Source organism: Panthera uncia, chromosome D4, assembly GCF_023721935.1.
Source record: "Panthera uncia isolate 11264 chromosome D4, Puncia_PCG_1.0, whole genome shotgun sequence".
In the NCBI taxonomy this organism is placed as follows: Eukaryota; Metazoa; Chordata; class Mammalia; order Carnivora; family Felidae; genus Panthera; species Panthera uncia.
This window is the reverse complement of record NC_064807.1, coordinates 83,227,155-83,252,807: the sequence shown is the minus strand read 5'-3', so window position 1 is coordinate 83,252,807 and position 25,653 is coordinate 83,227,155. Positions and strand designations below refer to the sequence as shown.

General features: G+C 41.5%; 2 protein-coding genes across 2 annotated transcripts in view; one reads left to right on the top strand and one right to left on the bottom strand.

The window, feature by feature from the left end:
• The window catches only part of RPL12 (ribosomal protein L12), a 534,927-nt gene extending 524,455 nt beyond the window's left edge, over nucleotides 1-10,472 (top strand). The window contains exon 6 of the mRNA XM_049638040.1: nucleotides 10,435-10,472. Within this exon, the coding sequence (XP_049493997.1) occupies nucleotides 10,435-10,457 (23 nt within the window). The 3' untranslated portion in view covers nucleotides 10,458-10,472. The remainder of the gene's footprint in view (nucleotides 1-10,434) is intronic.
• ZBTB43 (zinc finger and BTB domain containing 43) lies at nucleotides 1,028-23,107 on the bottom strand. The gene is made up of 3 exons (XM_049637947.1): nucleotides 22,994-23,107; nucleotides 19,568-19,691; nucleotides 1,028-5,774 (listed from the first exon to the last, which is right to left on the bottom strand). The coding sequence occupies exon 3, from the start codon at nucleotides 5,749-5,751 to the stop codon at nucleotides 4,348-4,350; it is 1,404 nt and encodes a 467-aa protein (XP_049493904.1). The 5' UTR covers nucleotides 5,752-5,774; nucleotides 19,568-19,691; nucleotides 22,994-23,107; the 3' UTR covers nucleotides 1,028-4,347.
• Nucleotides 23,108-25,653: the final 2,546 nt, after the last annotated feature.

Here is a 25,653-nt window from a genome sequence, read left to right as displayed (position 1 = left end):
CAGAGGCCAGCCTCCAGAGCGAGGCGCACAGTAGGGAGGGGATCTGGAGAAGCCAACAGAATATCTAGCACATCTAAATTCCTGACAGAGCTGGGGGGGGGGGGGCGGTGGTGGTTAAAATGAGATCAGCATCATAAATGCCTGGCACAGCAAATGCTCACTCACTACCCATTTGATCAGATTGTGCATTTGGCATTTACTTATCAAAAGGCCACAAAATAACTTTTATTCTCAGGTGGCAAAAGCCAGGATGAAAACAAAGACATGTGGTCATATAACCAGAGTGAAAAACAAAACTTTTACAAAGTTGACGGATAACATTTATTAAAACATGTCATACAAAAGGGCATGGTCTCTTCTATAAGAAGAAAATATTAAACAGTAACATTCAATTAAGTAAAACCATGCTGTACACTGAAGACAGCAATATATAAAGACAAAACTATTCAACTTTTGCAACACAGGCATAACATTTCACAAAATATCAATAAGATATGCACCTAATGATAATCTGTTTATCATCAAATGGTTTTGTGGTCTAAGAGTCACCTGACTTGCATAAATAAAGTAATTTTCTGGAAGAAACATTGGGAACCTCATAAAAGGAAAGAAGGCAGCAGCAACTGACATTATGACACAGGCTTCAAGCAACACTAAAACAAAAACAAACAAACAAAAAAAAAATGTCACATTTGCAAAATGTGTTCCAGCATCTTCCCATTGGGCACTATCAGTAGAGATTTGAAATAAGAAACAAGAAACATGTACCTTTAAATATGTAAGTAGCAAAGAAAAAACCCAAACAAACCCTGGTTTTACTGAACAAAGTTAGTCACCCATGAAAGCAATTAAATCACAAAATTAGTGTGGCACAGATGGGGGCTGGGGAAGGGGGTAAGTATGTTGCTTGTTTTCCAGCATTCCTAAATTATCAGAGACCTTTACAAACACAGACCCCTGGATTTGGTGTGGCAGAGTCCTCTCCACCCACCCAGAGGGCTGTGGCCAATCCTCCCCCACCCACCCACCCGCCCCGCTCCAGGGCAAACACGACTGGGCTGCTTTTGCTCTGCCCCCCACATCACTTCCCCAGCAGCTTGGGGATGTGCGTGCCTCTGCAGGAAGGGGCCACTGAGACCAAGCAGCTTTCCTAAACAGCTAGAAGTCAACATAGGGTCAGTTTCGTTCAGCAGATGACCATGAGAATGGAGAAGACCCTTTTGGGCAGACTCTTTGAAAGCAGTGGCATAAAGAAGGGATTAGAGGAAGGTGAGATCTAGAAATGAGAATCAACAGGCCGGGGCCCAGGAGCGCCTGGGGGTAACCCTCAACACTTGAGGGAAGGCTACCGCAGTCCTTCCTTAGACGGTGATCCCTACTTTACCAAGTGGATTGTTGTAATGTGTACACCTAAAATTAAAGGCATGGTATAAATACTAATATTAGATACCACTGGTGGTGCCTTGAAGCCCTTTCCCGCTGGGACTGGAGAAGAACCACAGTTAAGACTCAAAGTAGGGGACAAATACCTTGGTTGTAGGCCATTAACACGATCCCTGAAAGACTGTTTGGAAAATGTTACCCACAACTATCCAAACTCATTTGGAAGGATAAAGATTTTCTAAAGCTGTACTGAGGCTAAGGAGAGAGACTATCCAACCCAGAGTGGGCAGGAGAAAAAAGGTAGTAATACAGTATGATCTCCTAATCCTAAAAAGCAAAGTTTATAAAAATTCACTTTCACTATCCAAACTAAGGCAATCTCTTTTCCCCGCCTCTCTGAACATGGCCAGCATTTCCGATGCCCAACCATCTCACAGGGTCTGGCTGACCCGATTAGCAACCCTAATTTTAAAGGAAACCCCAACTACCATAAAAAACTTAAAACAGCAGGTGTGAGGAACTTACACTTTAAATTCTATACTTAGTTGATGTACATATAAGGATTTCAATAAAGGACACCTTTCTTCACAACACATTAAATAAAGTCCCGGCACAACTGACTACTTGCAAAACTACCACCCAAGGGCTGCCCACCACTCCTGGCTAAACAAGAATTCTTCATCATTACTCATAACAAAGGTGCCGTGCTAATTTCAGCATAACTGAAGAACCATGACTTTTCTAGAACGTTTTTATTCTATCTCTCAGACTCTTCTCCCAAAACGTCCCAATGCTCATTTGAATACAATCTTTAATGGGAAACAGCACATCAAACCTTCCAAACAGGCAGAAAATGATTGGCTAATACCATGGGAGAGGGTGATGGGCTTTTGGCAGAACTAAACGGCTTCAATGCCTTAGTACTGAAATTAGTAGGAATAATAAAACAATTTCTCCTCACACACAATGGCCAGGATCATACCTAAAATCCATTGGCTTCTAACATGAAAAAATGAGAAGGAAAAATTGAACTTTGATTGTACAGTCTCCTCTATACACATCTGTCATGTATGCAGAGAAAGGACTGTTAACCGGTGAAGCTTCAACACCAAGAGAATATTAATGTGGCAAACAACCAAGAGGTAATATCTAGTTTCTAGATTAAAAAAATCAATATATATATATATTTATAATAAAGTTTTAAATACAAAGTGCTTTTTATATATCGAGAATGATACAGTGTTAATGAACAGATCCCTGTTTTGTAATGTTGATTACAAGAATTGACTGGTAAATAAGTACTTTCTTTCCCCTTTCCAGATACTGTTCAACAAGTAAATGCCTTCCTTCGTGGTTGGAGCTTAAGGACCAGAGGCCATTGCCAGCAATGTCTATCGCATTAGAGCAAAGCCAAACTTCTGAAAAAAAATTTCACCTCAAATCCAGGAAAAGTTATTTTTTATTTTAAGGGAAAAAAAGTTTCCACTTGGAAGTAAAAGACCAGTAATTTATGGAAAAGTTGACATAATAGTAGCACCCTGTCCTACCCTGGTGAGAACTTCAGGTATATTACACAGCTTAAAAGCATCCTGAATATATGCTTCCTTTTTAACCTAAAACATCTGACTGAGCTGCAGAAAAGGTCTCAAGAATAGCTGCTTTTCTCGATGTCTTTTGGTACATACAGCTGTGTGGACTTGGAAATTTATGCAGCTTTATCTAGAATCCGGGAGCATGAATCTGTAGACTACTTTCTAAAATTAGGACTCCCTCTTTCCCCCTTTTAAAACACACTCCAGCACTCCTAAAGAACTGGCAGCATTAGCTCTATGTACCCCTCTGGGACTACCTCCCCTACCAGTGTATCTTCAAGACTCCTCTTTTCTTGGGCAGTTGTTTTTCCTGCCACTCAACATTCTGATACTCAGCAACTCTCGCTGACAGTTGGGGAGTTTCACTGGAGCACTCCATAAACTCCCTACGCTCACAGGTAACTCTCAGCAGTGACTCTTGGCTCCCTCCCACCAACTGTGGTCATGGACCGAACTCTTCAGGAAGCATCATAACCTAAGAGAGAAATGGCTGGAGCAGCCAGTATGGTACCATGGTCAGGGTCAAAGCAGGCTAGACGCCTACTAGCCACAGAGCAGATCCCACTGTGTGGATGCTATAATTACACAGGATTTGGGACAGCAAACCAATTAGAAATACCTATCTCTGGCACCCTAGAGAATTACAATTAGATACAATTGTCCAAACTAAATGTTAGTACTAAAATACAAAACTTTTTCCCTTATCAAGAGTCTGAAACACATCGTGACAGTGGCGTCTTACAGAAACTGAAGCTTGTACCATAAGTTATTTGTTTCCTACTTAGAATGTCACCCTTTTAGCGTCTCCATAGTTTTTCATTAAAATACCCTCTAGAAAGAATAAAACCAGACAAGAGAGCTCTGTTAATCAATTTCGCATCCTAGGAATCACATTGTCTGTTAGCTTTTACAGAAGTAGCCTTTCATTCAGTGAAGCAGCTACTAAAACAAACCCACATTACCTAAGTATCTATAGTGAGAGCTAAGTAAAATGCCAACGTGACCTTGTAACGAGCGATCAAAATGTGCTGCCACCTGAAACAGAACTGGTGGGCTGGAGTCCAGTTCCAAGTGCAGATGTCTGTATCACCAAGTCCACCTGCCTCAATCACAACGGGCCTGAAGATTTACCTTGCCAGCTGGGAAGTGGGTTAACTTATCCCCATTACCCACTCCAGGCCTGGACAGGAACATACAAATTTGAGGAATTAGATTTTTAAATTGGCCTACTTAGAGCTGGTCTTTCAGAAATATCTCCCATTTTTTTTAAGCTTCTCTCATAATAGCAAGCAGCACGCATCATCTGTGCCCAGATTTGCATAATTACCATAGTTTATTTTTGTGCCTGCCACTCAAGGGCCAGATCCTATTTTTAGTTAGCCTCAGTCGTATTCTGCTCAGCCTTTGCAGCTTCGTAGGACTTGGTACAAGAAGTCACATGCCTGTGGAAACTGTCCCTCCACATAAATCTCTTTGCGCAGATATTACACTCATAGGGCTTTATGCCCGTATGAATTTTCATGTGCCCCACGAGATGATGCTTCATTTTGAATTTCTTACCACAGACACCACAGCCATAAGGCCGAAGACCGAGGTGCATGCTCATGTGTCGATCTCTCTGACTCTTGTGAGTGAAACTCTTCCCACACTGACAAGGATACAGCTTGTCGGTGGCTGAGAATCCTAAATGGGAAGCTTCTTCTTTAATCCCTGTTACCATTTCAATATTCTCACTGTAGCCCGATGCCAGGGCAGCCTCCTGTCTGTGCCCGATGAGATTACCGTCTGACCTCTCTCCAGAAAACTCTTCCATGGAAGAGCCGTAGAAATCTACCTGCTCATCATAATTGCTTTCATCGGCCTGTTCGTCAAACTCCGCTTCTACTTTTTTCTCCCCGATGTGAAAGTCTTCCTCCACTCCCGAAGGCTGGACCGAGTGCTCCGTCTGCATGGTGTTGATAGACTCAGTGACCTGGTGCTCATCGTAGGGCGCGTGCACATCCATGCCCTCACATGCCTGGTCAAAGCGCTCGGGCTTCACGTGGATCCAGCGCTTGTGCGCCATTATGCTGGGCTTGCTATACATGGGCCGGGTGTAGTGGAACTCGGCGCTGTCGCTGGCCCCCTCCTCCCCGTCCTGGCTCGCCATTTCCGTGCTCAGCCGGTCATGCTCTGTGGACGAGTTGCTGGGAAGGTATTCGTGCTCAGTGAGTTGAGATGACAGCTCGTCTTTGGTGCTCTCCTCTTCATTCTCTCCGTCCCTCAGTTCTTGGGCTTTGGGGAAATCAGCATGGCCCCCAGAGCCCAGCTCAAAGCTCTCGACCAGGCCATTATAATTACTGCTGCTAGGAGACTGGTGGTCACTGCCATGGTTTAGCTTCTGACAAAGAACCGTAGGGTTTCCCTCTAAAACCTCAGTGCATTTGTCTACCACGTGCCACATCTGGAGGAAGCTTGCTGCTGTTAAGTAACTAACAATTTCTGGAGCAGGCATGACTAGACGTCCCGTATAACTAGATAGGAGAATGTTCTCAAACACTCTTGGGTTCATCACATCAGGTAAAACAATCCTCCTGCTATTTTTCAGGAGTACCTGGTCACAGAAGTAGGGTGAACTGGCAGCAAGAACAGCTTTGTGTGCCCGGAAAATGTGGCCTTGGACAACAATGGAGACATCACATAATTGTCCTTGCTGGCGCTGCTGGTTCAGTTTCTGCAGAATGGTGCTGGAAAAATCAGGAAATTCTACTCGAAAAGAGTTTGTTCCAGGCTCCATTTCATCACAAATCTTGTTCAGTGCTACAAGAGAAAGAAAAACGAGTGCTAATTCCAGCCCAAAGAGACGCTTATTGATCACTAAGAAAACTAAGACAAGTTCCACAGTTCCATAGAGTCCCCTTGCTTGTGGGCATTAGTGGGTGGAGCATTCATCCCCCAGAGCAAAGCCTGCAGGTGCGGGGGTGCCAGGAACGACCCGCTACTCTTCCTGGTATTAACTCTTGATTTTGCCTATGTCTATGAATGAGAATAGAATTCAGAGATGTGCTTTGTAAGCTGTACAAATCTCCTGAATAAAACAAAGTACATATTTCTAGTCAAGACAAACATGATGCCTGTGCAAGCAGTAGAATTTTTAAGAGACCTCCGATTTAATCCACATTTGCCAAGGTGGGGTGAGGAAGTGAGGATGGAATTGTTGGAAGAAGGAAAGACTTATGTAAAGTTTCTGAGACTAGAATGAACTCAGCCAGTGCAAGGAACTGAAAGGAGACCATTAGCCTAAAATCCAGTGCAGGAGTGAGGGGAAAGGGAGCTGAAGTGGTCAGAACAATCTTGCCTTTGGTCCTTCAGCACCACAGGTGCAAACTCACTGAAGTCCCAAACAATGTGACTTTCTTTAGTTGCCAGCAGAATTTTAGCCCTTTTAGGAGATTCTGACGTGAAGCAGAATGAAGCGGTAAGTAAGGCAAGGTATTCCTTCTATCTGATGGTTTCCAAATTGTTTACAGACCAAAGAGCATACTAAATATTGTCCCTGTTACTGAATGACCTCAATTCGAAGATAAAGTTATAACAAAGAATAAAGGATTGCCTGTGTTGTTACTGTAAATATATTTAGTGGGATAGTCAAGCATTAGAGAAGCTAACAGCAGCAATCCACAAGATAAACTCTGTCAGACACCTACTCATGCCCCATAATTCCACAGTAAATTAAAATAAACCAGTAAACCCAAGAGATTTATTGGCACTATCCATCATCTGGCTCTAAAACTATATCCAAACATTGCTAAATGCCAGGTTTTCTAAGTATGAGATTAAAACCAAACCAAAACCAAAACCAAAACCAAAACCCAGGGGCACTGGGTGGCTCAGTCGGATGGGCGTCCGACTTCGACTAAGGTCATGATCTCACAGCTCGTGAGTTCAAGCCCCACATTGGGCTCACTGCTGTCAGCGCAGACCATGCTTCAGATCCTCTGCCCCCCTTTCTTTGCCCCTCCCCCACTTGTCTTCTCTCAAAAATAAATAAAAAACATTTAAAAAACCCCAAAAACCCAAAGATTGAAAGTCATCTTTGAGAGATAGGGAGAAAGACCAAGAAAAGAAACTAATGTTTCTTGAGTAGGTACTGTATAGCAGGGACTGTACTCCTTTTTTCCACTTTATAATGACTGCAAATATAGAGATCAATATTCTCAGGTTCAGTAACTCAGGTTCAAGTAACTCAGGTTCAAGTAACTTTACCAAGGTTAAAATAAGAGCTAATTTTTATTAATGTTTATTTATTTATTTATTTATTTATTTTAATTTTTTTTTTTAACATTTATTTATTTTTGAGACAGAGAGAGACAGAGCATGAACGGGGGAGGGGCAGACGGAGAGGGAGACACAGAATCGGAAGCAGACTCCAGGCTCTGAGCCATCAGCCCAGAGCCTGACGCGGGGCTCGAACTCATGGACCGCGAGATCGTGACCTGAGCCGAAGTCGGATGCTCAACCGACTGAGCCACCCAGGCGCCCCAATGTTTATTTATTTTTGAGACAGAGAGAGACAGAGCATGAACAGGGGAAGGTCAGAGAGAGGGAGACACAGAATCTGAAGCAGGCTCCAGGCTCTGAGCTGTCAGCACAGAGCTGGACGCGGGGCTCAAACTCATGGACCGTGAGATCATGCATGACCTGAGCCGAAGTCTGACGCTTAACCGACTGAGCCACCCAGGCACCCCAGAGCTAATTTTTATGAGATTGGGCTGTGATTCTAGGTCTTCATCACTTCAAAGCCTATCCTATTTTTCCTATAACATCATTCTCCCTCTTCTAGGAAGATAACAAAATACCAGATAAGTCAATAATAATTTTAAGAGGTAAGATGGTGTTTTTAGAAATAAGTATTAATTTATGGTTTATACCTCTTAAAACATTTCATAGTAATTTAAAACAAAAATAGGGGCACCTGGGTGGCTCAGTCAGTTGAGTGTCCGACTTTGGCTCAGGTCATGATCTTGCGGTTCATGAGTTTGAGCCCTACAACCAGCTCGCTGTCAGTGCAGAGCCTGCTTAGGATCCTCTGTCCTCGTCTCTCTGCCATCTGGAGCTTGTGCTCTCTCTCTCACTTTCTCATTAGCACAAAAAGAACTCAATGCTGTTTAATGACTATATAGTTCCTATTATATGGACTTACCATAATTTAAGCAGCTCTCTTATAGAATTTCAATTGTCTAGGCTTTTGAAATTATGAGGAATGCTATGATAAATACACAATGTAATTATACTGTGCATAACTATCTTGGCGTATCTTTGGAAACATCTATAGGGTAAATTCTATCAGCGGAATTGCTGGGCCAAAGGACTGTGCATTTGGCATTTTGATGTGTATTACAAAGCTACTTTCCAGAAAGGTTGCACCAAGTCACACTCCTATCAACAGTAAATAACACTCCACACCCTTAACAATTCTGGACGTTATCAAACAAGAAAAAGAAAGTTTGCAAGCGTCCTAAGTAAATAATCCATGATTCATTATTATTTAGATCAACATTTATTTAATTATGAATGAGAACGATATTCTTTATTCATGTTTACTGGTCATGTGTTTTTCCTATAAATTATCAGTTATAGTCTTTGTTCAAATAAATTGGGCAATTCATCTTATTGATTTTTAGTTTTTTATAAATGTAAGAAATTAACTTTGAAATTTATATAAATTACCCAGTCTTTGCTTTTATGGCTCTAGGGTTTTGTGTTAGACATAGAAAGGCATCCCCAACTCCAAGATTATTTTAAATAAATAAAAAGATTTAGTTTTTTTTCCCCGGTACCACTTTTTTTTTTTTTTTAAGTAATTAATTTATTTTGAGGGAGCAAGAGCAGGGGAGGGGCAGACAGAGAGAAGGAGAGAGACAGAGAATCCCAAGCAGGCCTGATGTGGGGCTTGACTCACAAAATATGAGATCATGACCCGAACCAAAATCAAGAATTGGACACTTGACTGAGCTACCCAGCCAGGTGCCCCTCCCTGGTAGCATTTTTTTTTTTTTTTTAAAGCTTTTAAATGTTTAATACACAAAGAGTTTGTTTTGGCATAAGGAGTAAGGTTGGAATCCAGCCCTTTTCCCTCCAAAATGTCTAGCCTATTTTCCAACACTATTATTGAATATTAATCTTCTCATCAAGATTTCAAATAATGTTGTGGAATGTTAAATGACTGAGAACAACACTTTTAAAAACAACTCTATAAAAATAAATGTCATAAGTGATAACAGAGAAAATGGTGGAGTAGGAAGCTCTTGGGATCAGTCCCACCATCAAAACAACCAGTAAGCTGCTGAAGGATCAGAATCAACTATTTGAGAACTCGGGAATCTGATCAGACACTTGTAGCAACCAAGGCAATGCCTGCTGAAGAGAGAGGCTGCTGAACCTCACTAGCAGTGCTGCCCGCACAAACCAGCTATAACCCCCACTCCCCACCCCCGACCCACTCCTAGAGTGGCTGGCTCGTGGCAGGGAGGACAACAAGGAATATGTCCGCCAAAAACTGGGGCATTTACATTCTGGCCAGTATGGTGGATCCATGCAGCTTTGTTCTGGCCCTCTCAGGCAGCAGTGGCTTCCCCAGCAGCACTGAGCATAATTTTTTTTTTTTTTTTTGATCATAACATTTCAAAAGACAAACATGTTCCCCCTCCCTCCCCCCCCCGAGCCTGGGTCAAAGTATTTAAGGAAGTCTGTCAGGTCACAGGCTGACCACACAGATAAAACAACAGAAACTTCAGTGACCACATGCAACAAGGGATACAGACTTGGCAAAAATAGCTTGGAAAAACTGTCATGCAAACAGACAAGTGCAGCCCTCAACAAGTAACAAAAGAAATCCCATAGGATGGGAAGGATCTAATTTTAAGAGTTACCATATTTGAATACTTAAAATGTTCTAGTTCTCAACCAAAAATTACAAAGTATAAAGAGATGCATTCACAAGGAAAAGAATATTAGAAACTATACTTGGGGGATTCTCGACATTGGAATTACTAGTCATACTAAAGTAAATCAATTATCTTACATATGCTCAAATTGCTTAAAACACACGCGTGCGCGCACACACACGAAAAACCCCACTATGGACAAAAACTAAAGGAAATCGGGAGAATAATGTCAGTAAAGAGATAGAAATTATAAAAAGGAACCAAACAGAAATTCTGGAGCTGAGAAGAATAGCTGAAGCCCTAACCGCCCCTCAAAACCCTAGAATGTGACAGTATTTGTATATGAGGCCTTTAAAGAGGTCATTAAAATAGAGTTACTAGGGTGGGCCCTAATCCAATCTGACTAGTATTCTTGTAAGAAATTAAATTTGGACACACAGCAGCATCTAGGGGGTACACAATGTGAAGACACAGTGAAAAGGTGGCCATCTGCAAGCTGAGGAGAAAGGCCTCAGGATAAACCAAATCTACAGACACCATGATCTTGCTCTTCTAGCCTCTAGAATTGTGAGAAAAAAAAAAAAAATCCTGTTATTTAAGCCACCTAGTCTGTGGTGTTTTGTTTGAAAGACACAGGAAACCAATACAAGTTGAAGTAAAAAGTCCGCAAGAGGAGTTCAATGGCAGATTTAAAATAGGCAGAAGAAAAAAAAGTCACCAAACTCAAAGACAAGGCAATTGAAATTATTGAGTCAGAGGAGTGGTGAGAAAAATGAAGAGAAATGAACACTGTGTGAGGTAACTGTGGGACATCATTAAATGTACCAAATGCACACCATGGGAGTCTCAAAGAGTAGAAAAGGTATTAAAAGAAATACTGGTAGAAAACTTCCCAAACTGGATAAAAGAGAAACCTATACATCCAGGAAGCTCAACAAACTCCAAGCAGGATAAAAACGAAAGAGATCCACATTAGACACATTGTAAGTTAAATAGTAAGTAGAAAGTCAAAGACAAGGGAGCTGAACGCAGTAAGAAGGAAATACCTCATCACATGAGAGACATCTTCAATTAAGATTCACACCTTAAAAAAAAACATACAGGTCAGAAAGTAGTAGTATGGCATATTTAAAATGCTAGAAGAAAAAACTGTCAACTGATAATTCTGTATCTGGCAAAACTACCTTTTCTTGAATGAAGGAGAAATTAAGACACTCCCAGATAAACAAAAGGTAAGGGTATTCATTACCAGAACTTTTCTTTTTTTACGTTTATTGATTATTGAGAGACAGAGAGACACAGAGCATGAGCGGGGGAGGGGCTGAGAGATGGAGAAGACACAGAATTCTGAAGCAGGCTCCAGGCTTCGAGCTGTTAGCACAGAGCCCGACGTGGAGCTCGAACTCACAAACTGCAAGATCATGACCTGAGCCGAAGTCGGATGCTCAACCGACTGAGCCACCCAGGTGCCCCACTCATTACCAGAACTTTTCTACAAGAAATGATAAAATGGGATCCTTCAAGCTGAGATAAAAGAATACTAGGTAAGGGCGCCTGGGTGGCTCAGTTGGTTAAGCATCCGACTTGAGCTCACTCAGGTCATGATCTCCGTGGGTTCGGGCCCTGCATCGGGGTCTGTGCTGACACCTCACAGCCTGGAGCCTGCTTCAAGTGCTCTGTGTTTCCCTCTTTCTCTGTTCCTCCCCTGCTTGCACTCTGTCTCTTTTTGTCTCTCAAAAATAATAAATGAATATTAAAAAAAAAAAAGAATACTAGGTAGTAATTCAATGGCATATGAAGGAATAAAGACCAATGATAAAGGTTAACAACATAAACATAAAAGCTGTTATTATTTTGACTTGTAACTTTTTTCCTGTATGCTTGAAAATGCAAATTCATAAAACAATACTTATAAATCAACATAAATAGGCAATGTATGAAGATGTAATCCATGACAATAACAAAATGAAGGGAAAGGGATGGAGGTGTAAGGAACAGTTTAAGAGATTAATTGTAAATCTCAATGTAACTACTAAGAAAATAATAATATACATGAAAAGGAATGAAAGGAATCAAAATGGCATGCCAGAAAAGAATAAATGCTTTATTTTTTTAATAAATGTTTTTAAAAGGTAGTAATGGAGAAATTGAGAAACAAAAAACATACAAGGTATACAGAAAACAGCTAAATGGTAGAAGTAAATCCTTTCTCACCAGTACTTAAATGTAAATGGATTAAACTCTCCAATTAAAAGGTGGAGACTGACAGAATGGACTAAAAAACATGGTTTATTTATATCTTTTCTATGAGAGACAACATATAACACACAAGTAAAATGATAGAAAAGATATTCCATTGAAAGAGTAACCAAGAGAGATGGAGTGGCTGTATTATTATCAGACAAAATAGACTTTTTTTTTATGTTTACTCATCTTGAGAGAGAGAGAGAGAGAGAGAGAGAGAGAAAGCGAGCGAGCACACGTGTGTGCGCTTGAATGAGAGGAGGGGCAGAGAGAGAGAGAGAGAGAGAGAGAGAGACAGAATCTGAAGCAGCTATGAGCTAACAGCAGCGAGCACGATGTGGGGCTCGAACTCATGAACCCGTGATATCATGACCTGAGCTGAAGTCAGACATTTAACCAACTGAGCCCCGCAGGTGCCCCCAGACAAAATAAATTTTAAGTCAAAAAGGTTACAAGAACAAAGAAAGACATTAATAGATTGATAAAAGGTTCACTCTATCAAGAAGATAGAACCATATACATATATTCACTAAGAAATCTATATGGAGCAAAATATATGAAGCAAAAATGGACAAAACTGAAGAAACAGACCAATCTACAACAACAGGTTATGACTCCAATTCCCCATTTTCAGTAATGGATAGAAAAACCAGACTTAAAATCTAGAGAACCTGAACATTATAACAAATCAATGATACCTAAAAGACAATACAGAACACAAAAAGTAATGAATTTCTCATACACGCTACAACATAAACCTGGCAACATTGTGTTAAATCATGAGAAACATTAACTCAAATAAGCCAGACAGAAAAGGACACGTGTTGTATAACTCCACTTCTGTGAAATATCTAGAACAGGCAAATTCAGAGACAAAAGTAGATTGGAGGTTACCATGGATTCAGGGGAGTTAGGAATGGGAGTTATTACTTAATAGGTAGAGTTTCTGTTTTGTGATGAAAAAACTGGGGGATTAGAAAGTGTTGCCATTTGTATAACATTGTGAGTGTAATTAATGCCACTGAATTGTACACTTGAAAATGGTTAAAATGGTAAATTTAGTGATATATTTTTTTACCACACATTAAAAACAAAACTTGGGGAAAATGTCATGTAACTTTACTTTCAACTATGTCAAGGTGGTAATGGTCCTTATAATTTAAAAGTATCTGACCTCTGGGGTGCCTGGCTGGCCCAGTTGGTGGAGCATGCGACTCTTGATTTCAGGTTGTGAATTCAAGCCACATGTTGGGTGTAGAGATTATTTAAAAAAAAAAAAAAAAAAGTATCTGATCTCTGCCCTTAACTTTGGGCAGGTGCGGCATTTCTATATATTCCCTGATTTTACTAACGTGCAAAGACTGAAACTCTCCTTCAGATTTTCCTGCCATATAAGCCATATTTACAAACTCACAGGCAGTTGTGGTAGCTGTGATCTGTATTGATAGTACAGGTGCTGTTTCAATTTTTAACGACTTTCACAGAAGTAATTAACTCACTAAAATGAACACATAAATAAGTAAACCGACATAGAGCACTATATGCACATTATTGGGGGGGTGGGTTTCTAAGATGATCAAGGAATCTCACCGTCCAGAGTTTATAATCTGGTAGGGGGGAATGAAAAACATGCATACAGCCCTGCCATTCAAGGCAAAGCATGACAGAAGCACCACACGAGAACTATAAACCCAAGAGAAATTCAGAGGAGGGGACCTGGTATAGCCTACAATTACATATCCTTTCACAATAAATTTTAGTATCACCAGGGTAAGAGGAAGACTTGAGAGCAGTATATAATTCGTCTCATCTACCACATCCTAACCAAACTAATCTAAGGAAAATGAAAAAAATTGGCCTGAGTCCTGGAAACTAGGGACCAGAGCTATCTGGTAAACCTTAATTAAGGACATAGTGGAGACGGGACCGGACTGGAAAGAGACATTACCTCTGCAACTCCACCTAGTTCCCCAGGCAATCCTGGTATAATAGTAGCAATCTTGAGAGAAGAACACTAACGCCTGTTCACTTGGACGGTCTGGCTGTGGCTCAAATCCCAGGGTGGACTATGGGACAGGTCCTGCAGATTGGCAACATTAAGAGGTGGTTGTACTGGAATACCAATGTTTGTATAATGCCTCAGCAGAAAGTTTTTAAAAACTTGGCACAAGAGGGTGGAGTTCAGTTAGTAACCGGCAAAGACACTGGCCCATCATTTGCCAGCTGGGCCAAAGAAACTAAAGTAGGTCCGTGGTATCACAATTTCACGAACACAGAATAAAGTACACAGAGCTCAAGCTGTCCTAAGAATAAGACCTAGCCTCTGGCCCCAGCCATTCAACTCAAGTTAACCCCTGGTGTCAGCTAAAGAGCTAAGAGTTGATTCTAACAGCATTCAGGTTTACGGTAAAAGACCCCCAAAGGGCACTTGGGTGGTTTCGTCCTTGAAGCATCTGACTTGTGACTTCAGCTCAGGTCATGATCTCGTGGTTCGCACGTTCGAGCCCCACATCGGGCTCTGCACTGACAGCTGGAGCCTGGAGTCTGCTTCAATTCTGTGCTCCCTCTCTCTCCACCCCTCCCCTGCTCGTGCCCTCTCTCTTTCAAAAATAAATAAACATTAAAAAAAAATTGGGGGGGAAAAAGACCCCCAAACAATCCACCCACACAGGGAAATTTTTCAGACCCAAACAGAATGTTTCCCTCTAAAGAATTAAAAACCTGGTTAGTTTTATTCTATAAGTACATGGGGTCTGTAAATACATTCTACAGTAACAAAAAAGAAAATAGCAAGGGATAAACAAAGAACAGTTTTGAGGGTATTGTTTCAGTTTTTTTTTTTTTAATGTTTGGGGGGGGGGGGGGGGGGGGGGGGGGGAGAGGGAGAGGGAGAGGGAGAGGGAGAGGGAGAGGGAGAGAGAATCCCAAGCAGGCTCTGCATCAGAGACCCATGTGGGGCTCAATCCCACAATCATGACCTGAGTCAAAATCAAGAGGTGGACACTTAACTGAGCCACCCAGGTTTTCTTTCTTTCTTCTTCTTCTTTTTTTTCTTTTTTTATTAAAGTTAAGACCTATGCCCAACGTGGGGCTTGAACTTAGGACCTTGAAATGAAGAGTCACATGCTCTACTAAGACAGGTGTCCCTTAAGAGCACAGTTTATTTTTTAAAAGTTTAAGAGAGAGAACATGAGTAGAGGAGGGGTAGGGAGAGAATCCCAAGCAGGCTCTGCATTGTCAGCACAGAGCCTGACTAGGGGCTCGATCCCATGAACCATGAGATCATGACCTGAGCCGAAATCAAGAGCTACCCGACTGAGCCACCCAGGAACCCCTGGAATCTGCTATTTACATGTGGGCCCCGGGAAGCACTGGAAACTTCTCAGTGATATGTTGTGAAATGTGTTCTGGAAAGACAATCTGCTGATGCACTTAAAAGCGGGAGTGAGTCTGAAGTACAGGCTTAATTATAAGATTTCAGCAAAGAAACCAGGTTTGAGGCAATGAAAGTAACAGTGAGTATGGAAAACAGAGAGGTAGAATCAGTAGGACTGACTGAATTGGTAGGCAGGAAGATTCAAAGCTAGTGCAAGGCACAAATTATACCGTCAAGAGAGTGAAAAGTTAACCTCCAACATGGGAGAAGAAATATGCAATCACACATCACTGTTAAATGACCCATATCCAGAATACATAAAGAACTCTTAAATTTAATAATAGACAACTCAACTGAAAAATGGGCAAAGGATTTGAATGAACATTTCTCCAAAGAAGATATACAAATAAGCACACAAAAAAATGCTCAATATCATTATTCACTAGGGAAACGCAAATTCAAACTACAATGAGATATTACCCATTTGGACAGCCATGATATATAAGACACAAAAACAAGTGTTGATGTCGATATGGAAGGATTAAAATCATTATACATTGCTGGTGGGAATATAAAATGGTGTGGCTACTTTTGAGGTAGGTCCTCAAAAAGTTAACCATAAAGTTACCATGTAACCCAACAATTCTACTAGGTATATACACAAGAGCGTTGAAAACATACGATATCCACAAAAACTTACTTATACGCGAATGTCCATAACAGCATTACTCATAATGGCCAAAAAATGGAAACGACCCAAATGTCCTCCTCTGATGACTGAATAAATAGAAGGTGGTATATCCATACAGTGAAATATTACTCCATTTTATTATGTACTATGCATATATTATTGTACTATGCCATTCTTTTGGCAATAAAAAAGAATGACGTACTGACAAATGTGATAACATGGCTGAACCTTAAAACACTATACCAGGTGAAAGAAGTTAGATACAAAAGCCCACATCTTGTATGATTCCATTAAATGTCCACAACAGAAAGATTTATAGACAAAAAGTAAATCAGTGGCTGCCAGAAACTACAGGGAAAGGAAAGGAGAATCACTGCTAATTGTGTGTTGTTGTTTTTTTTTTTTTTTTGAGGTGGGGGAGAGAGGATGAAAATTCTAAAATTAGATTGTCCCACAATCTAATTTTAGAATGGGTTTATACAACCCACTGAATGCACTAAAAAACTTTTTTTTGACGTTCATTTATTTTTGAGAGAGGGAGAGAGTGGGGAATGGGCAGAGAGGGAGGGAGACAGAGGATCTGAAGCAGGCTCTGCATGGACAGCACAAAGCCCAATGCAAGGCTCGAACCCACAAACCACAAGATCATGACCTGAGCAGAAGTCGTACGCTCAACAGACTGATCCACCCAGGTGCCCCTACTAAAAAACTTTTAATTGTACATGAATCATGTTTCAGTAAAGCTGTTTAAGAAATAAAGTAATGCAAGGTAAACTAGTTACCTATACCGACTCTGAAGTTTCCAAACTGGATAACTAGGAAAATGTTGTAATTAGTAGGAATAATAACAGCATCTACTATTTATTAAATGTGTGCTTTGTACCAGAGTCTGTGCAAAAGGACTGTATGTATTCTATCTCATCAATCCTCATAACGATCCACTGGATAGGTAGTTTTTATCTTACTGTACAGAATAGAAAATAGACACAGGGTGCCTGGGTGTCTCAGTAGGTTAAGCTCAGATCCAACTATGGCTCAGATCATGACCTCACAGTTTGTGAGTTCAAGCCCCACATCGGGCTCTCTGCTGTCAGCGCAGAGCCTGCTTCAGATCCTGTTCCCCTCTCTCTCTGCCCCTCTCTTGCACGCGCATGCACTCTCTCAAAAATAAACATTAAAAAAAAAGAAGAATAGGATACAAAGAGGCTAAACTACTTGCTTAACTAGTAAGTGGTGAAGTTGGAATTAAATTCAAAACACTTGCTCAGGCCTAATATAGCCTGCGATGATAGTGTGGAAAGTAAAGGTGAATACTACTTTCACAAATAAACAACTGAAATCGTCTATAACATATGATGCATTCCTAAACCCCAGAGCAAATTATTCACCATCCTCAGACTTAATAAGGTACTGCAATTTTATTTGTCATCTTACACACAGTGTTGTGTTTTGTTTTTTTTTTTTAAACTAATAGTAACAGTTCTAAAACATACACACCTACCTCAGTTCATTCCCTCCATAGTTCATGGATGCTCTCTGGTTTTTTGTTTTTTTTTTTTAATGTTCATTTATTTTTGAGAGAGACAGGGAGACAGAGTGCAAGTGGGGGGGGGGGGCAGAGAGCGAGGGAGACACAGAATCAGAAGCAGGCTCCAGGCTCCGAGCTGTCAGCACTGAGCCTGACGCTGGACTTGAACTCGCAAACTGTGAGATCTTTGACCTGAGCCAAAGTCGGATGCTTAACCAACTGAGCCACGCAGGCTTTTTTAAAAGCAGAAGACAATGGGAAAATATTGAAGAAATCACCAAACTCTAGATGACCTCCACGATCTCTTTCAATTTTTATGAGTTTAATGTATTTCTTATACAACTAAAGAACAGCATATCAAATTTTACGCATTATTTAAACACAATTACGTATCTTAAAACACAGATAACAATAGGGAAGCAGACCCATTGGTCTTAAAGCCCTCCAAAGATTTCTTAATTAGACCATAAAGGTAATTTGCATACTTACTGTAGAGAGCACATTTAAACACAGTAAATACTACTTCAGTAAATCTAAAGATTGGCACAAATACACAAAAATACCAAAACCCCATGCCTACCAAAGTTCTTTCTTTATATTAGCCAGATGCTTTGCAGTTCAAAGGGCAAGCTATGTAAACCTGGGTCTTGCAACTGCGATACTCCTGAATCATTACACTTATTTTAAAGATGAGTGAACTAGGGGCACCTGGCTGGCTCAGCTGGATGAGCATGTGATTCTTGATCTCAGGTTCATGAGTTTGAACCCCGTGCTGGGTGTAGAGATTAGTTAAAAAAAAAAAAAAAAAATCAAATCTTGGGGTGCCTAGATGGCTCAGTTAGTTGAGCATCCAACTCTTGATTTTGGCTCAGGCTCAGACTGTGATCCCGAGGTCACGGGATCGAGCCCCACCCTGGGCTCTGAGCTGAGCGTGGAGCCTGCTTGGGATTCTCTCTCTGGGCCCTTCCCTTCTCATGCGCTCTCTCTCTCTCTAACAAATAAAATGAAAAAATAAAATAAATCTCAGGAGTGTCTGGGTGGCTCAGTCAGGTTAAGCATCTGGCTCTTAATTTGGCTCAGGTCATGATCTCATGGTTTGTGGGAGCAAGCCTTGTGTCGGGCTCTGTGCTGACAGCATGGAGCCTGTTTGGGATTCTGTCTCTCTCTCTCTCTCTGCCCCTCCCCAACTGACTCATGCACAAGTTCACTCTCTCAAAATAAAAAAATTTAAGAAATTAAATCTTAAAAAAAAAAAAAAAAAGACGAGTAAACTAAACTCTGGAAGGTTAAAAGACTTGCCCAAGGTTATATATCTCAAAAGTGGTAGGTCAGAATTCAAATTTAAAGTTTAATTTAGGGGTGCCTGGGTGGCTCAGTCGGTTAAGCATCAGACTTCGGCCTGCGTCATGATCTTGGATTTCGTGGGTTTGAGCAATGCATCGGGCTCTGTGCCCAAAGAGTGGAGCCTGCTTTGGATTCTGTGCCTCCCTCTCTCTCTGCCCCTCCCCCGCTTGCATTCTGTCTCTCTTTTCCTCAAAAATAGACAAACATTAAAAATTTTTTTTAAAAGTTTAATTTAAATCTAATATTGTTCTAAGTTAAAAAAAAAAAAGTCCCTGAGAAGTTTCTCTGAAGTGAGATGCTGTAATGGTACAATGTAGAGCAGGGACTGGCCTTAAAATGTGCAACAGTTCCTGCTCAGAAGTATGAGAACCTATGGTCTAGAACAATTAAATACAAATACGTCTTCATTTTTGCTGAAAAATAAACCATTTTAGTAAATAATTTTAAAAACCTGTATTTTTAGTAAGTTTATAGCTTACCTACCTAATGCAAAGGTGTTATCCTGGAAAAAAGCCCCTTATGCCATGGCCATCACAAAGCAGTATGGATGAATGAGGAAGAGGAACCCATTTCTCAGTTTTGCTTCAAATTAGAATCACACTGACTTCTGAAAGAAAAAAATCACGTTGAAAATGTAAAAGAGATGACATTCAGCATATACATGTGCCTTGCTAATAAATACTACATGTGTAGTATTTATTTCTGAGCAGCAGAAAGAAAACTGGTATCTTGGGTTATATTAACTTCTAGTCTGTACTATCTTAGCTTCTGCCTTGTACTTAAAATGGACTTAATTTTGAAATAATTTTAGATTTACAGAAAAGTTACATAAATGCCGAGAGTTCTGTACACCCCTAAATCTCTCACCCAGTTTTAATAACCGTCTTACATTACCATGGTACTTTGGTTAAAAATAGAAAACCAACATGGATCAGTGTCTATGTAATTTTACAAAATTAAAATATCCTTTGGAAAAGTGTTTTCAGTCTTCAGACCATTGCCAATCAGCACCCCTATAGGTTCTCCTAATTGGAACACTTTAGCCAAAGAACTTAGTTAAAATCTATTTTAGGATTTTTTAAAAATAAGCTACCTACTTTATGGACTTTGAATCTTGTCTCCCTTTAATTTTAAGACACAGCTGAATGTTTTACTTAAAAAAAAAGCCAAAAGCAAATACTCCATTGTAGCAAACTCTCTGAGATTCAAAAGAGAAGGTATTGTTCTAACCACAAACCCCACTTATCGGTCATCCTGCCATTACGTTACAATATAGCCAAGGAAATGGTTTTAAATGCACTCTCATATTCATTAGCACTGGGGTAAGAAGCTCAAATTGAGAAAAACAGAAGGCAGACACAGCACTGGGTTTTAGGATAATGATTAGCTACATACCAACAAAACAAAACAAAACAAAATAAAAAAGGAAAGTCTTCTCGACATGTTGCAAATAAGACAAAAATCTTTCCAACCATAAGTGTAGATAAAGTAAAAAGGAAAAGTTCATGAAAATAATACACAGCACATTCAACGGATTTTAAGAGGCATATTTCAAAATTTCTGCAATCAGGGTGTGATGGTCAAGTGGAAATTTTAATACTTGTCACTGCCTGAGACCCTCATCAATGTTTCTGATGGCACAAAGGACACTGTGGGAAAGTATGGACCCATCTCTGAACTTACAAGTATTCAAGAGTATGAATGTTAAAAGTTTAACACTTTCACCAATTTATTTCACTTATTTTTTAAAATTTAGGCATTAGAATGGTATCATGTAAAAATGTCTAAATAAGTCTAAAAATGTTTTCAAAAAGAATTTTCATAAGCCTAAGTGATTACAAAAGCACATGCCATAGCTTAATTGGCGGTGTTTTCTCCTCAATCCATGGTATCCTAGGATTCAATACAGTAGTAATTCAGCTGCTACATCTCACAAGAAAGCCTGATAAACTACCATAGCACACAAAATAGCTTAAATAAGAACATAATACAAAGCCCCCCCCCCCCATCAGAAAAGACACAGGAAATGACACATAATTTTGTGTTATCATAACAGGGCTGTTTTTCCAACCCTAACGGTTTTCTTCATGTGAAAAGTAAAGTCTTCCTGAAATTCCCTATTTATGCAGCAGATTCCTGCACTGAATCCGAGGATTATGGAGGGAGGAGAGCTAGAGTGGTAATCTGCCTCAAGTAAAAAACTTGAGGGAAGATTTTAACTGAATTATTTTGACCGAAGTCCTTTTCTAAGGACATTAGCTCTGACAAGAGCAGGCATCAACAAACAACTTAATGTTCCTAAGAGCTACAAAATAAATTTTTAAAAGCACATTTTCAAAGAGCTGGCTAGTACCGAGCTTCTCCAATGAGCAAGGGTTTTTTCCTCCCTGTACTGTGATGAAATATACTTAGTATAAAATTTGCTATTTTAAAGTGTCCAATTAGTAGAATTAAACACATTCACGATGTTGTGTGCAACCATCACCACTATCCATTTCCAGAACCTTTTCATCATCCCAAACTAAACCTCTGTATCCCTTAAACAATAACTCTCCATTCCCTCCTCTACCAGCTCCTGGTAAACTGCATTCTACCTTCTGTCTGCCTCTATGAATTTGCCTATTTTGGACAAAGTATAAGTGGACTCATACAGCATTTGTTCTTCTGGGTCTGGCTTATTTCTCCAGGGAGTACCTTAGTAAAGCAAAGAATGAATACCAAATTATTAGGTTTCTTATAATCTAACTGTACATACTGACACAATTTCTGCACTAAGCATACAGCTCTCCTAGAAATCCTGCTACTGTTCCATGAGCCCCCAGGGACACAAGATCTCAGACGGACCCTTCCTTAGCCTGTAGACAGGCCTAGTTAAGCAGCTGTAATTCAAAGAGGAGGCTCCTGGGAGCTGTGGAGGCCATCCTGGGGTACGTGGAGGGATCCAAGGGAATTCAGGAGCTGTGCAGGCCTAAAATGCCATGGGTAGGAAAAGGCAAGGATTTATCAAGGTACGCTGGCCCTGAGATGGTCTCTGGTCTGCCTGCTTCTGCACCGGACACTTAGGTTGGGCGACACCTGTCAGAGTTGAGGCCAGACTGCAGTCTAGTCACTGAGAATGTCACCAGGGCAAGAAGCTTCACAGGGTCATGAGTCACCTTGCATGGCTCAGAGGTCCGGGCAGGCCTGCCCTGCCCCGCCCAGACAAACCCAGTTAGGAGAGGCAACAAACAAGAGAGAAAGACACAAAACTGGCACCAACACGGACGGCCAAAGAGCAGAGCTGACGGGCAGGCCATGAATGAGAGGAAGGGCTGAGAGGGAAACACAGGGTGAAAAACCACATAAGCAAGGTGGAGGCAGAAATAAAGACAGGGTCCAGATAGAGACGGGCTCGAGAGAGACAAACTGAAAAGAAACACAAAGTTGACAGGGGCCCAGTTGAGATGCAAAAAGGGCAGGTGACAACAGGTGACAGAGACCGCAAGCGAGGGGAAACACTACTTAGAAGTAAACAGAGACAGATACTAGCAAAGTCTGGGCACAACCTTTCTCCTGGCTTTGGCTCGAACCCGAGGCCGCCGCGCCGCACCCACACGGCGCCCCCGAAAGGCCAGCGGACGAACCCGAGCGGGATCTCCAAGCGCTCTGGCCCGCCAAGGTCCGCCACCGCGGGGTGACCTTGGGCGAGACGCTGCCTCGGGGGCCTTGGTGTCGCGGTCAGCGCACCGGACTGGCTGGAGGCGGCCCGGGGCTCCGGGACTCCAACCGCCCGAGCGCGGCTAAAGCATCCCGGTCGGCGGAATGGGCCTGCCGGCCGGGGGCGCGCGCGCCGGGTCCTGCAGAGAAGCCCTTAAACCTCTCTGGCCTCCCCCCTCCCCTTCGCTACCTGCTGTCTCAACTTCGCAGTACCTGCTAAGGGCTCCGCACTCGCATAACCCACCCGCGGGACACTTTCCGCCACCGGCTTCAGGCCCGTTCAAGCCGTCGCCGCCGCGACCGACTCAGCCTGCGCCTCCCGCCCCCGGAAATGCTTCCCGGTTCCGCCCCCGGGACTGCCAGTGCTTCCGGGGGTGCGTCAGAGAGAAGGCGGTGTGCGCATGCGGGACTCGCTTTTGGGGCGGGGCGTCAGGAGAGGGCGCCCTTGTAGCCAGCGACTGCGCAGTGTAACCGGGAGCAGGTTAATCTGCTTTACGGACGATGAGTGAGGCCACTACTGTGAATTAGGAAGCTGATTCCAAGTCCTAAACCCTTTACAAACTTTCTCTCTCTCATGTTACCTAGCAGAGATCGTATCAAATCTTTTTTGCCTCCACAATGCCTTTGGCACGTAGTGGATGCTCAGTAAATCTACAACGAATGAAACAGTTCCCTCTGTGTGGCAGGCGCTGAGCTGGGTACCCTCCCCAACCCTCAGGAAAAAGGCTCATTTTGTTCAGGTACCAGAGGAAATCTTTTGATCTCTGGGAGGTAGATCTTCACCCCTGCTAGAAGGAATGACTCATAATCAGTCCAAACTATTAATGGTAATCTCATTCTCATTATTAGCCAGTGGTTAAACTAGCCATAGTCATGTGACCAGCTTCTGGCACGTAGTACTTTTTTTTTTTTTGTTTTTAAACAAAATCCACTAGGACTTTTAGTTAAGTATGCCCCTTAAGTGCTTTGCCACTTTTATTTTCTTCCTGCCTCTTAGCAGATCTTAAGGTTGGAAGTTCAGTCCCAATCATGTGCCTATGATGTAAAAAGCAAATGCTAAGGCTGGCAAAGTGAAAAGATGGAAAGAGCCTAGGTCTCATATGACATTAAGCTACAGTCATAACTTAACTCTGGATGTTCTGTTTTATGAGCCTAATGCATTTCTTACTTAGACTTTATTTTTAGCAATGTTGTAGACTCTTCAAATAGAGCAGCTACAATTTATATTAAAAAACTAAGAGAAATATTGAAAAGCACCCTTTTCAAAACATAGATAAGCTTGTGAAAAAGTCAGGAAAATCATCTGAGGCTAGGGAGAAGCAGAAACACAAGCCTAGGAAGTTAGAGTTGATGTTCAGAAGTTTTGTACAGATGGGGCCCCTGGGTGGCTCAGTCTCTTAAGCATCTGGCTCTTGATTTCTGCTCCGGTTGTGATCTCATGGCTGGTGGGATTGAGCCCCACGTTGATCTCTGCGCTGACAGTGTGGAGCCTGCTTGGGATTCTCTTTCCCTCTTTCTCTGACCCTCCCCTGCTCACGTGTGCTCTCTCTCTCTCTCAAAGAAATAAACTTAAAAATATTACTAGAAACTTTGAACAGACATAGTCTGCATCGGTTCTGATGGGTTAGCATGTGTGCTATACTGATGAATATTTTGAAAATTGTCTCTGGAGGTAGGTAAACAATGATGCTGCTACAAGCCGTAGGGACATCTATGGGTCCAGGCAAGATGAGAGCCAAATTGGAACATCAGGTTGGGACCCAAGAAGGAATATCTCTTTAAGGGAAGGATAAACTGAAGGAAAGAAAATCTGCCCTGCTGCGATAGGCAACAAGGAAAGTTGTCTCTCTGCCTTGACTCTGGATGGAGAGGTAATGCGTTTTACTCAAATGGCCATCACATGGCCACAATGTTTGCATGGTCCAAAAGCCCACAGGCTGGACACTTTCGTTTAAAATGGGCCTGTGTTGATAGTACCTATGGTATTTGGCTGAAACAAACACCTGACCTCTCTGGAAGAACTCACTATCAACCCAAAGAGGCCAGGTAGTCTTCCAAATGAATATGAACTCATAATCAATGACCACAAAACCCATAAGGAAATAAGCAGAGAAGTCCAGTACAGAGGAAGATCTTGTTTGGGGGGGGGGTTGTTTGTTTTAATATTTTATTTTTTTAAGTTATCCCTGCACCCAACATGGGGCTCAAACTCACATACTCTACTGACTGAGCCAGCCATGCGTCCCAAAGGTAGATCTGTTTTAAATGTATAGCTCGTTGGAAGGGTTAAGCACTAAATTAGATACAGCTGAAGAGAGGTTTGTGAACTAAAAGAGAGATTTGAAGAAAACAACCCAAAAGGCATCCCAGAGAGATAAAGAAATGGAAAAGAGTGAGAACGTCCATCATAAGCTTGTCACTTCTGTTAGGTGATTATAATGTGAGTATGAGCAAGGCAATTGTCAAATAATGATTGAGAACGTTCCAGAATTGATGAGAGATAAGAATCCTCAGGAAATGCAATGAATCCCCAAGTAGGATAAAGACGTAAAAACTGAGATCCATTCTGCTGAAACGGCAGAACACGCCAGCACAAGAAATGATTTTAGAAGTAGGAAAGTCCTATAATCTACCATGTAATGACAGTGATGCCAACTCCTGATTGTTCAATGACAATAACAGGAGCAGTGATGATAAGAAGAGCATGAAATAATATCATTAATGAAATAATCGCCTTAATGTGATGAGAGAAAATAATTGTCTACCTAGAATTGTATACTTAGTCTCTCAGGGATGAAAGCACAGCACTATTCAGATCAACAAAAACGAAGCGTTTCTACCAACAGAACTTAACTGAAGGAACTTCTAGAAGA

What these genes read in the sequence shown, in the direction of transcription:
- ZBTB43 (XM_049637947.1), bottom strand. Translation starts at nt 5,751, where the DNA reads ATGGAGCCTGGAACAAACTCTTTTCGAGTAGAATTTCCTGATTTTTCC.